Source organism: Crinia signifera, chromosome 3 (genome assembly GCF_055691185.1).
Source record: "Crinia signifera chromosome 3, ASM5569118v1, whole genome shotgun sequence".
In the NCBI taxonomy this organism is placed as follows: domain Eukaryota; kingdom Metazoa; phylum Chordata; class Amphibia; order Anura; family Myobatrachidae; genus Crinia; species Crinia signifera.
Window position 1 is genome coordinate 34,299,077 of NC_139219.1, and position 12,419 is coordinate 34,311,495.

The 12,419-nt window shown below is 43.0% G+C and overlaps 1 protein-coding gene and 1 long non-coding RNA gene across 3 annotated transcripts in view; one reads left to right on the forward strand and one right to left on the reverse strand.

The window, feature by feature from the left end:
• Window positions 1-3,410: 3,410 nt before the first annotated feature.
• TRMT6 (tRNA methyltransferase 6 non-catalytic subunit) overlaps window positions 3,411-12,419 on the reverse strand; it is a 58,689-nt gene continuing 49,680 nt past the window's right edge. The window contains exons 10-11 of the mRNA XM_083175622.1: window positions 4,902-4,988; window positions 3,411-3,961 (exon numbers count right to left, since the gene is read on the reverse strand). Coding sequence (XP_083031748.1) covers window positions 3,698-3,961; window positions 4,902-4,988 — 351 coding nt within the window. The 3' untranslated portion in view covers window positions 3,411-3,697. The remainder of the gene's footprint in view (window positions 3,962-4,901; window positions 4,989-12,419) is intronic.
• LOC146063342 (uncharacterized) overlaps window positions 5,142-12,419 on the forward strand; it is a 28,484-nt gene continuing 21,206 nt past the window's right edge. For both annotated transcript variants that reach the window (XR_014471570.1, XR_014471571.1), the window contains exon 1: window positions 5,142-5,259. This is a non-coding gene — a long non-coding RNA (uncharacterized LOC146063342). The remainder of the gene's footprint in view (window positions 5,260-12,419) is intronic.

A 12,419-nucleotide genomic window follows, 5' to 3' on the forward strand; every position in this document is an offset into this window, starting at 1 on the left:
GTCAGTCTGGCAGGACTGTTATGGACCAATTCCTACTGACACACGGCTGATTGGTGTGAATGGAGACACTATTTGCAAGTTGTGTTTATTTTATGTTCATTAGCTTCCCGGTGCTATAATCAATACAATTGTCCTTTGAAAAAAATAATGGTGTGGCGATAACAGCTTCTTTGTGTAGATAAACTCGCTGTAATTCCTTATCATGCGTCAGACAGCGCTGGAGACGGAGCAGCAGCTGCAGGGCGTCTGTGTACAACAGCGGGGATGAAAGCCCAGTCAGTGTGTACAGTATGAAGGGATTAGTCTACGGCTGCCACACTGACAAGGAGCGTCACCCCACGCAAACCTAAAGGGCTAGATGTACGTATGACCGAATTCATGAGACTGCAAATACAATTAAAGGCATTTGCCCTGATTAAACATTTTGCTTTGAGTTAAATTGAAAGAGTTCCTCACAAATAGCGGTGTGGCAGCCACTGCAAAGGCCGTATAAATCATATTCCAGCACAGCCACAGTTTAGCCAATAGTAACAATGTGGCAGAGCATGCTGGGATGTGAAGTTTCACAGCAACTGGAGTGCCACAGGTATAAAAACACCCGTTGGTCTGTAGGACATATCTACGAAGCTGTGTAAAAAGATTTAGGGGGGTATTCATTGTAACGTCACAACTGTCGGGCTGGCCCGACAGCCGTGACCCTATCCTGTTCTCAGTCTGCATGACTGGGAGTCCGTCAATTCCTGGCCGTTCTCGGAAGAACACGCTCTACTGCTTGTGAAGTCGGGCACGTTCTGCCAAGATCACCTGTTCAATGCTGTTGCGGACGACAGCATTGAATAGGGCCCCGCCGCCATTTCCCCCTTCGGGAATGGCAGCAAGAGATTGAATACTGCCCAAAGTACCAACCAATCAGCTCTTAACAGTTTTCAAACAAATTAGTTCCACCTATGAGGACTGGAATTGGCAAACACTGCCCTAGTATAGCCACTATTAGGGCCCATACACATGGGGTGATTTTGCCTAGCTTACATGATGAGCGATGCAGGCTAGGGAAATCGCCCTTGAGCTTCCTGGTGGCTAAATCGCCCATACACATGTAGCAATGTGTATATGGGTGATCTGTGCGGTCCAGTATTTTCTGGTTGGATTTCCAGTACAAAGATCTGTGCCGGCGATGGTGATGCGTGGGGCCGCACATCCCCATCGCTATTGGGCATACACACTGAGGGATCCGTACTTAAATGGGCAATTATCGCCCCGTGTGTATGCCCTTTAATCAGTGGCGTAGCTACATTTTGGGTGCCCCCCCGCCGTTAGGGGGGGGGGGGCGCCCATACCCCCTCCCCCGCAGTCTTACCTATCACGCTGCGCTGGTCCCGGCGGCTCCGTTCATCTGCTGAGGACCACCACAAAATGGCCGCCCCCATACAGCAGACAGTTTCAGAGAACAGTGTGCTATATGGGGGCGGCCATTTTGTGGTGGTCCTCATCAGAAGAACGGAGCCGCCGGGACCAGCGAGATACGCAAGTGTGCGGGGGGGGGGTAACTATAGCACCGCAGCCCCCGGCGCCCCCACATACACAGCGCCCCCCCCGCGGTGGCTGCGGTGCTATAGTTACGCCCCTGCCTTTAATTCACAACATGCTGAATTCTCAGGTTACAGCAACTACGGTCCAGGTCCATACACACTAGCGTGTATGGATAACTATTATGGGGAAAATCGCTGGGCTAAAAAACGTGCCCATTTCAGCGATTTTCCCCCGATGTGGACGACTTGTAATACCATCAGATGAGCGTCCGGGCCAGCAATGATGAGGGAGCGCACAGCAGTGCTGATCGCTTCCCTGTACACACTGGGCGGCATTCAGCTGACAGTCCCCAAGTGTGTATGGGCCTTTAGAGGAACATAAGCAGAAGTTAATTTGGCTTTATACAGTGGTTCTCAACTCCAGTCCTTAAGCATCTAACAGGTCAGGTTTTCTGGGTTTCTTTTATCATGGTTTTCCAGGTCACCAGGCAGGAGCCCTGTGTATGACAAACCCACAATTTAAAAATCCCTGGAGAGCATGACCTGCGTGGGGTCCTGAGCACAGAACCTGTGGAGAGCATGACCTGCGTGGGGGTCCTGAGCACAGAACCTGTGGAGAGCATGACCTGCGTGGGGGTCCTGAGCACAGAACCTGTGGAGAGCATGACCTGCGTGGGGTCCTGAGCACAGAACCTGTGGAGAGCATGACCTGCGTGGGGTCCTGAGCACAGAACCTGTGGAGAGCATGACCTGCGTGGGGTCCTGAGCACAGAACCTGTGGAAAGCATGACCTGCGTGGGGTCCTGAGCACAGAACCTGTGGAGAGCATGACCTGTGTGGGGGTCCTGAGCACAGAACCCGTGGAGAGCATGACCTGCGTGGGGGTCCTGAGCACAGAACCTGTGGAAAGCATGACCTGCTTGGGGGTCCTGAGCATGGAACCTGTGGAGAGCATGACCTGTGTGGGGGTCCTGAGCACAGAACCCGTGGAGAGCATGACCTGCGTGGGGGTCCTGAGCACAGAATCTGTGATATAATCAATGTAAAGGTTGCAAGTGTTCCCATTTGGGACGAAGTTCATCAATCCATAAATAATTAATTCTAGGCACACAAAGCATCACGAAAACCCTAATCAACATCATTAAGTCAATGAGTTTTATTTTTGAGCTTTGTTTCAGTGAAAGTTGCAGCCTTTACTGTGAACACATTTCACACCAGGTAATTCATTAAAGGGGACCAGGGGATCAGCAATGAAACCATTCAAGTACATGAAGTATAACTTTGCTTCCATCAGAAAAAGAATAATCATCGCTACACAAGACATCTGCCATCGGGAAAAAAAACAGTTATTCAATTGTGGGAACCGACTTGTCAGGCGAACCTGTCACTGATATAAATGTGACAAATATGCGCTCACAGATGTAACTTTTCTCTATCACACGAAGGAGCACGATGTCTAAAATTAATGATGTAGAACTAAACATATACTTAAACGAATTAATGAGCGGAAAAAGTAAATTACTTTATATGCTCAAGAAATCCGTGTAGGGAACGTGTTAGTGCATTATTAAGATATTTTTGGTACTTTTTATTGTACTTGTCCAACCTGCAGCTTTTACCAACTACGTATCTTGTTATTTCCTTCCATCTGTGCTTTTCATTCTTGTATCAATATCATCAGGTAGTTATTTACTTTGCTGCCTTGTCCGATAGCGCAGCTGTGTTGGGCAACAGCTGGAGAGTGTCCGGTTGGCCAGGCCTTCCTAGATGTAGGAGCGGTGGTACTGACCACGTGATCAGGCACGGAAGCTCTTTAGGGACTACAATTTGTTGCATAGGGTTCTCCTTTAATGGTTGCCAGGAATGTACTGCTAAAAAGCCTACGGGGCAAATTAACTTTATTTTCATACATGATTGACATATCTCAGAATTACAGTTCCTTTGAAACAATCTTAGTACATATACAAATACTCCTGTACAAGTAACTAAAGATGCAAAATGTGCCAAATAAAAACAAAGCAAAAACAAAGCAGAACTAAAATAAAAATAATATATAAAACAAAACCACACTAAAGACAGAACAAATGCTAGTTCTTGGTTAAGTTGAGCAACCTATGAAATGAATTTTGTTCATCGGACATTAAAAAAAGAAAAAAAAATGTATAAAATTAATTTTCAAGTTCTGTTAATTTAAATTTTTTGGACGCTGGCTCTTCGGTGCGTTCTGGACAGCTGCTGTTGGGCTTTTTGGACGCTGGCTCTTCGGTGCGTTCTGGACAGCTGCTGTTGGGCTTTTTGGACGCTGGCTCTTCGGTGCGTTCTGGACAGCTGCTGTTGGGCTTTTTGGCGTCTCTAGCTACAGTAATACCATGAAGTATGTATCCTCCTCCACTGCTCATCACAAGCTTCGGGTGACTTCTATCGGGCAAGACCTGAAATATACCGAAGCAATCAGAATAGAAAGACGATCAACGAGAATAGATAACGTCCACTTCCCACATCTATGTAGTAAAACAATTCAGAACATAGATCTGTCTCCTTGATAAGTACTGTAAACCATTTATGTTCTTAGTTCACCCTCTATGTGTAGGCCTGTGGCCTTATAAATTATATTTGTATCAGAGTACCCCTTACTTTCTGCACTTTTAGAATACCAGTTGTAGTCTTCATAATAAACAAGTTAGGGGCGGTATTCAATCTGGGATTCCGACTGTCGGAACATCCCAACAATCGAAATCCCGGGCCGTTTTCGCTCCGCTCGACAGATTCCACCTGTTGAGTGTCGAAAAGTGGGCGTTTCGTCAAAAACATGCGTTTCGTCAAAAAACAGCTGTGAATTCAACAATCCCTTTGGGACAAAACATATCCAACTTGTTTTAAATTTGGATCTGTTTTGTTGTAATCCACCTTCATTGCTGTTGGAAACGTCAGCATTGAATAGGCGGCCGCTGCTATTTCCTCTGGCGGAAATAGCAGCCAAGATTGAATACCCACCACAGCCCATCTAGAAGTAAAACGCGTTAGTTGGAACATTACAGTGCTCTGTCTACACGCAACCGAGCAATCATTTCAAGGCCTGAAAATTAAATTACAATAAAAGCCTATTAATTCCTTTGGCAGCAATGAGATCACCGAGTCATGGCTCAGTGATGTCATTCATTTCTAACGAATTGATCGGCTGAATACTGGTTCAGTCTACAAAACAGATTCAGTTTAAGGAACATATATGCACTGTATAGAACCAGTACCAATTGCAGTGCCATAAAATACATAAGAAAATGTGGGTCCCTCGATTTCACATATCATGCAGTCAATCATTTTTCCCTTGTGAGCTATTGATTAATGTGCAGCATCCCGTGTTATTAAAGTTACCTGGTAATTCCTCAGCCAGGTTTCAGAAAGCTGGAGATTAATGACGCCTCCTTTTTCTCGGAGTTTCGTGTAACAGTCAAGTAGAGGCTGGGAAAGAAAATACAATCTGTGAGCGAGGACGGTAAGAACCGAGGTGAACGCTTTCAGCAATGTGCCAGGATTAATGACATCATAATGGAGGAAATTCTTTTTAAACTGATTTGGTCAACAAATGTGTTGTGTAAGAAAACAAAACAAGAAAAAAACTGTACAGATGTGACCTCCTACATCTAGCCTCCAATGGCCAGGCAGCGAGAGATTAGGACACACCTGTGCTAAGGCAAGACAGTGGATACAACTTAAGAGTCCTACAGGCACTGTATGTATTCATACTACCTATATAATAATCAGCGGTGATCAATACCATCTCCAATATGCGCAGTGGAAGCTGAGGCGCATGGATGATGTAATGGTTAGCATTACTGCCTCATAGCTCTGAGGTCATGAGATCGAATTCCCACCGATGTCATAACTGTGTGGAGTTTTTAATATTCTCCCTATGCTTGTGTGCGTTTCCTCACACAGTCCAAAAGTATACCGGTGGTAGGCTAATTGGCTGCCAACAAATATTTTTTTTAGTTAAATGTTTCACGTTATGTAGGAACATTCTCTCCTACAGTATATGAGCTGTACATGACACTCTGGCTGTAGCATAGATCTGTGTGGATACCTTTCTTTGGTTCCTAGATTCAATTGAAGAAATGTTTTTTTGTTTGCTCAAGGGAGGGCAAACACAAGAAAGAAAAAAGGCTTTGTGGGCGCACTCTTATTTATGTATATTTGTAATTAGTTTAAAACATAACTTTTATTTCGATCAGTTAATATAAGATGACAGAAGGATAGTTTAAAGAATTGGTGGAGATTAGTGTGATAGAATTATATCAGGTTAAGTGCCACTTAATAATGGCAAAAAAAGGGGGGGGTTTTTGAATCAAAATGTTGTGTGATGGTCGTATAAACTTTTCACACTTTAATCTCCATTCGGCGCATCACGTCCTTATCGACATTGATGTATGGACAATGCGACTTTGGGCGAAAATGAATGGTTTGGATCCCTTATTCGGTTTGATAAACCGTAGGGATGTATGTTGCCCCAGCTACTGTTGAGATGGTATTCTTGCAGCTTGTATTGCTTAAGCAGTAGGCGTCTCCAGTACAATTTAATTAGGGATACCTCTATTGATACCACACCAGGGGTTCTTCTGGGGTCACCCACAGGAATACTAATCTGGCCCGTCACTGCTTAGCTTCCAAGTTCGGGAAGTTTTTGGGCAGTTCCAGTGAGGTATGGTGGTATTCTCGTGAGGGTTAATTCCCAATATCACAATTGTCTGGTTTAACTGCATCAAAGCATTAATAGCTGACTCAATACCTGTTTTTTATTTGCCACGATTTTTATATTCAGTTTTACCAACTGAGTATTGGTAATCGATATTTTTGAACATCCGCATCAGGTGGAGAAAGAAAAAGGGGGGGGGGGGGGGGGGGGAAGAAAGGGGAGAAAAAAAGGGGGGAGAAATAGGGAAAGAGGAACAGTGATAGATTTGATGGACAGCGGAAGAAGGGGGGGCACAGTGGAAATGACAGGGAGAAAGTGAAAAGAGACAGAAAGAGAGAGAGTGCAGAGTTCTAAAAAGTTTGATATTGATAGGGTTAAATACCTATATGCTGAATCTGGGTGGTCTGCTAAATCAGGTGTTACAAGTTTTGAGTGGGTTTAGACCAGTGTGTATAATGTATCCACAGTGTTACCACCTGTTGATTATCGCTCCTTTTCTATGTAGGTTAATACACAGTTTTAGATACCTGTTGATTATTACTCTTTTTTCTATGTTGGTTAATACACAGTTTGAGATACAGTTTTGCTGACAATGTAACAATAGTTAACCATAGGTGAATCTGCAGCAAGCAGTTTAGCTGACAAAGTAACGATTGTAACCATAGGTAAGTCTGCAGCAAGCAGGTAGTTCAGTCTCGAATGAATAATGTTAATTAGCTGCCAACAGACATACAGATTGATGGAGTATAAATATTAACTGGTTTGCAAAGCTGGGTTTGTAGTTTGGAGAAAACGGAGAGAGGTGTCACTCCACTGCAGAGCGCAGGCAGGAGGACACAGGTACCTAGGACGCCGCCTCCGGGCGTCAGAGCTTCAGGTCCGGGTAGGGTCACTGTGGGGGAGTCCCTGGTGCTGGTAACGCCGCTGCTGGGTTGCTGGGGTGTCCGCTAAACACGTGTTTCGCCGGGATCGGCTTCTTCAGTATGCGCCATCTTGGATGAGGGCAGTATGCCCATAGTCTTATGTGTGGTCAGTCCAATCACTGTGTTTCCTTCCTGATTGATGTTAGAGCTCTCCAATGGAGAGGCACTTGTCTCTGGTAGGTCCAGAGCTCCGTATTGTGGCTGGGCTTCATGTAACTGATGTTTATAATGGTTATTAACGCTGTTTATCCAAGCGAATATCGCTATTCAGTATGCGCCATCTTGGATGAGGGCAGTATGCCCATAGTCTTATGTGTGGTCAGTCCAATCACTGTGTTTCCTTCCTGATTGATGTTAGAGCTCTCCAATGGAGAGGCACTTGTCTCTGGTAGGTCCAGAGCTCCGTATTGTGGCTGGGCTTCATGTAACTGATGTTTATAATAGTTGTTAACGCTGTTTATCCAAGCGAATATCGCTAATACTAACCACAAAGGGAATTATGACTGCTGAGATCGTCGCAGCACAGGATTTTATTTTGATTTGTAGATATTAAAAACGTGCATATATTATGCTAATTAAAAAGGTAGTATGGCGGGGATAGCCTCTATTACGTAAGGGGATATTATAACATGCCATAGGGATTACTGCAGTCATTACGACTGCATAGGAGAACAGATACTTGTTTTACTGGAGATGTCCCTGTGGCTTTATAGGCTAATAATGATGTCCAGAGAGAATATATTGGGGATTTAAAGAGTTTGTAGAATTACAACATTTATCACCAAACTTTTTGGTTGATTGCATAGATAGTTTATCCAATCACCACTAAATCCTTCCTAAATGTCGAGCTTCAGCCTAAAGAACGAATTACAACAAAAACGAAGAACTGATAATCTTGACAATATCTTTCCCACTACCACAGGTGAAATTATTCCAGAGTCCAACTGGACTGATGATTTAACCCAGTTAAAATATACATTGCAGCGTCAGACCAGGGTAAACTGGGATCTGACAAGTCTAGAAAACTATTGTCGACAAAAAATTACACCAAGAGGGCTCAGGCCAAAGACCTTCCCCGCCTTTGAATTATGTACCGAAAATCTTAAAAAGGAATGGGAAAATAGCTTACTCAGATGTTCTCAAGAACTGATGGGCATACTCATTCAGCATAACCACTTGACACTGGAAACCATCTCCAAAGATATCGAAACCCTAGGTAAAAAACTAGAACCTTGGGAACAATCTACTGCCTTCCAACTCCAATTTGAGAAAAACAAAAAAGATTTAGATGAATATGAAAAAACCATCATAGAACGAAAGAAAAGTAAATTCTACAGGGACCAGACTGATTTCCAGACGGGGCGCATCTTCCATTGGGGGAGAAGAAACTTTAACCGGAGAACATATAGAAACCCGCCATCAACATCTGAAACCGATTTTTCGAGCACAGACGATCAAAGTGACGATAATTCCCATCCAGGAGACGGATCAAATCCCAGGCCCCCTACTGACCAGGGACAATACCATCAATCTGCAAACTATTCAGCCTCAGGCCATTTTTTAGATTTTGGCCGGGCAAACAGAGGTCCAAAAGAAAAACAAGACGCGCCAAAAAGAAGAAGAAGAAGGGACTTCAACAGATGGGAACCACAAACGCCGAACCGCTACCCATTGAGGGCGAAGGACGCAGTGAATCCGAAATATCCAAATTACAGATCATAAATTTATCACAACACATATTATCGGATGCACAGAAGAATGTTCTACAGAAAGGTTTAACTTTCTGTCCCACTAACACCTTTAACCGTTTTCAATGGGAAACCAATCTCCAACTGTTTAGCCGAAAACTCCTACTAACCAAGTTTTATGCCAGAAAAGAAGACTCCCCAGCAATGGATACCTGGTCAGAACAAGAACAAGAAGCCATTAGGTCACTGGAGGAACTTGAAGGCAACATTGAATCCCCCGCAGCAACCACCAGACCACTCTGCAAGAAACGCTCCACTTTCTTTCCACCATCAAATGTGTGCCCGGAGGTGAAGGTATTCACCAACTTGGTCTCAAAAGATCTGGATAAACTACACCAGAAAAAGAAACGTATGAGGCACGGCAGAAACATCAGCAAAGAGGAGAATCAGGCCATTCAGGAAATCCAACAATGGACCGATGTGGAAATCAAACTGTCTGATAAAGGCGGTAACATTGTTTTGTGGCCGACCCCGCTGTACCTGAAAGAGGTTAACAGACAACTGGATGATACATCCTGTTATACTAAAACCCTCTTCGATCCAACACTCAATTTCAAGGCACAATATGAAAAAATCATAACCAACGCAGTAATGAATGGAACCATTACCAAATCTGAACACCAATTTCTAACCAATCCAAATCCGCGCACGGCAACTTTCTACTTGCTACCGAAGGTTCATAAAAACATAATTGAACCACCAGGACGCCCAATAGTGTCTGGCAATGGAGCACTTATTGAAAAAGCCTGTATCTTTTTGGATACACACTTACGACAACACGTTACGGCCTTGCCATCTTACGTACGGGACACAGCTGATGTCTTAAAGAAGCTCCATGATGTCTGCTTGGATGAATCAGAGTTCTTGGTAAGCCTGGATGTGGAAGCGTTATACACCTGCATAAGACACGACCTTGGCATCAAAGCAGTTAAATACTTTCTCCAAATGGAGGGGTCCGGCGATTTTCAAGATTTTCTCATCCAACTAATGGATTTTGTATTGCACAAAAACTACTTTACATTCAACAACCGCTTCTACATCCAGGGGAGGGGCACGGCGATGGGGGCAGCCTGTGCCCCCACATACGCCAACCTCTTCCTTGGGTGGTGGGAGCGGGAGTTTGTCTTTCATGAGAACAACTTTATCTATGAAGAATGCATCACCGTTTGGATGAGATACATTGATGATATTCTGATGATCTGGAAGGGCACCGAAACACAGCTACACCAATTCTTGGAACACCTCAATAACAACAATCTCAATCTAAAACTAACCTCGGAATACAGCCAAACGAGTATATCTTTCTTAGATCTCAAGATATACAGAGGTGAGGACAATATGGTGAACACAGAACTCTTCCGCAAATCAACCTCAACCAACAGTCTTCTTTATAACACAAGTGCACACTACCCACCCACAATCGCCAACATCCCCAAAGGAGAATTCCTCAGGATTCGGAGGAACTGTTCTAATGATGATGTATACCAACAGAACTGCAAAGACCTCAGTAACAGATTGCTAGAGAGAGGATATTCCAAAAGATCCATCAAAAGGGCACAACAAATGGTGGCTGGGATAGACAGGTCACAAATACTTTTCAAAACCGACAAACCTATCATCAAAAAAGAAGACACCACAATTCGCTTTGTCGGTAATTTCTGCAATGAGTGGCGTGAAATCAAGAGCATTATACAGAAGCACTGGCCCATCATCCTGAGTGATAGTGACTTAGCCAAGAAATTGGACAGCAAAGTAAACATGAGCTGGAGAAGAGCACCCAGTCTCAAGGACAAACTAGTACATAGCCATTTCTCAGGACCAAGAACTAAGAACACTTTCCCGGATGGTAGTTTTCCCTGTGGAGGATGCAAAATATGCCCACATATTAAAAAATTGGCTTCGATAAAGGACAAGTATGGACAACTAATCCCTATCAAGGGTTATTTCAACTGCAAGAGCAAGAACGTAATATATGGCATCTCATGTGACTGCGATATTTTATATGTAGGCATGACAAGTCGCCAATTGAAACAACGAGCCCTCGAACATCTAGGAAACATCCGAAATGCAGAGGCAGACATCAAAAGGATGAAACAGCTAACTACGGTAGCGAGACACTTCCATCGAAAGCATCAAGGTAAATCCACCAGTTTCAAAATCTTTGGCCTTGAACAGATACACCTCGGTCTTAGAGGTGGAGATTTGAACCAGACTTTGCTCCAGAAAGAAGGAAAATGGATCTTCAGGCTTGGATCCTTGGCACCAAATGGCCTCAATGAGGACATTAAATACGGTGCTTTTCTTAAATAAAATAATCTACTACATATTACCGAACTAATAACCAATAATACTCCATCCACTATCTCTTTTGGGTAATTTAATTATTTATTTATTTATTTAATTAATAATTTATTTATTTACCAATCTATTTTTCATATATTGTTTCATTCACCACCCAATATATTTATTCACTGCCAGCAGCAGATAGGCGTTCACCCAATAACCGACACACGGTCAATCACTATTCAATGTCCACGTCACCAGCACATAAAAGATCCAAATTGGCACTAAATACCACGTATTCCTAGGTAACACAACCTGTATCACCTAATAACTAACCACGTTCAAAATACCAATAGTCACTGCCCACAATCGACACATTTAATATACCACCACAGCTTAAAGCTGATCGGTCTTACATCAACTTTTACCCATCCATAATCTGATTACCAAGATCACCTTAGGCACTTTTCAATCATTTGCACAGCGCTCACCCGGTTTTTCACATTATTTCTTTACGCTTGTCACTTATTCACTTTTTATCCACAAATTATCATACCTAAGGTCACACAGTAAATACAACATCTTAATTACTAACAAAATATATAAAAAAATAAAAAATAAAAAACAATAACATTAGAATAATAAATTAATAAAAAAATTAAAAATATAAGAAAATAAAACATATTTCTTCACTAACGGCATGGAGTATTAGATATCCATCTTTCTAAACTATCTATGCAATCAACCAAAAAGTTTGGTGATAAATGTTGTAATTCTACAAACTCTTTAAATCCCCAATATATTCTCTCTGGACATCATTATTAGCCTATAAAGCCACAGGGACATCTCCAGTAAAACAAGTATCTGTTCTCCTATGCAGTCGTAATGACTGCAGTAATCCCTATGGCATGTTATAATATCCCCTTACGTAATAGAGGCTATCCCCGCCATACTACCTTTTTAATTAGCATAATATATGCACGTTTTTAATATCTACAAATCAAAATAAAATCCTGTGCTGCGACGATCTCAGCAGTCATAATTCCCTTTGTGGTTAGTATTAGCGATATTCGCTTGGATAAACAGCGTTAACAACTATTATAAACATCAGTTACATGAAGCCCAGCCACAATACGGAGCTCTGGACCTACCAGAGACAAGTGCCTCTCCATTGGAGAGCTCTAACATCAATCAGGAAGGAAACACAGTGATTGGACTGACCACACATAAGACTATGGGCATACTG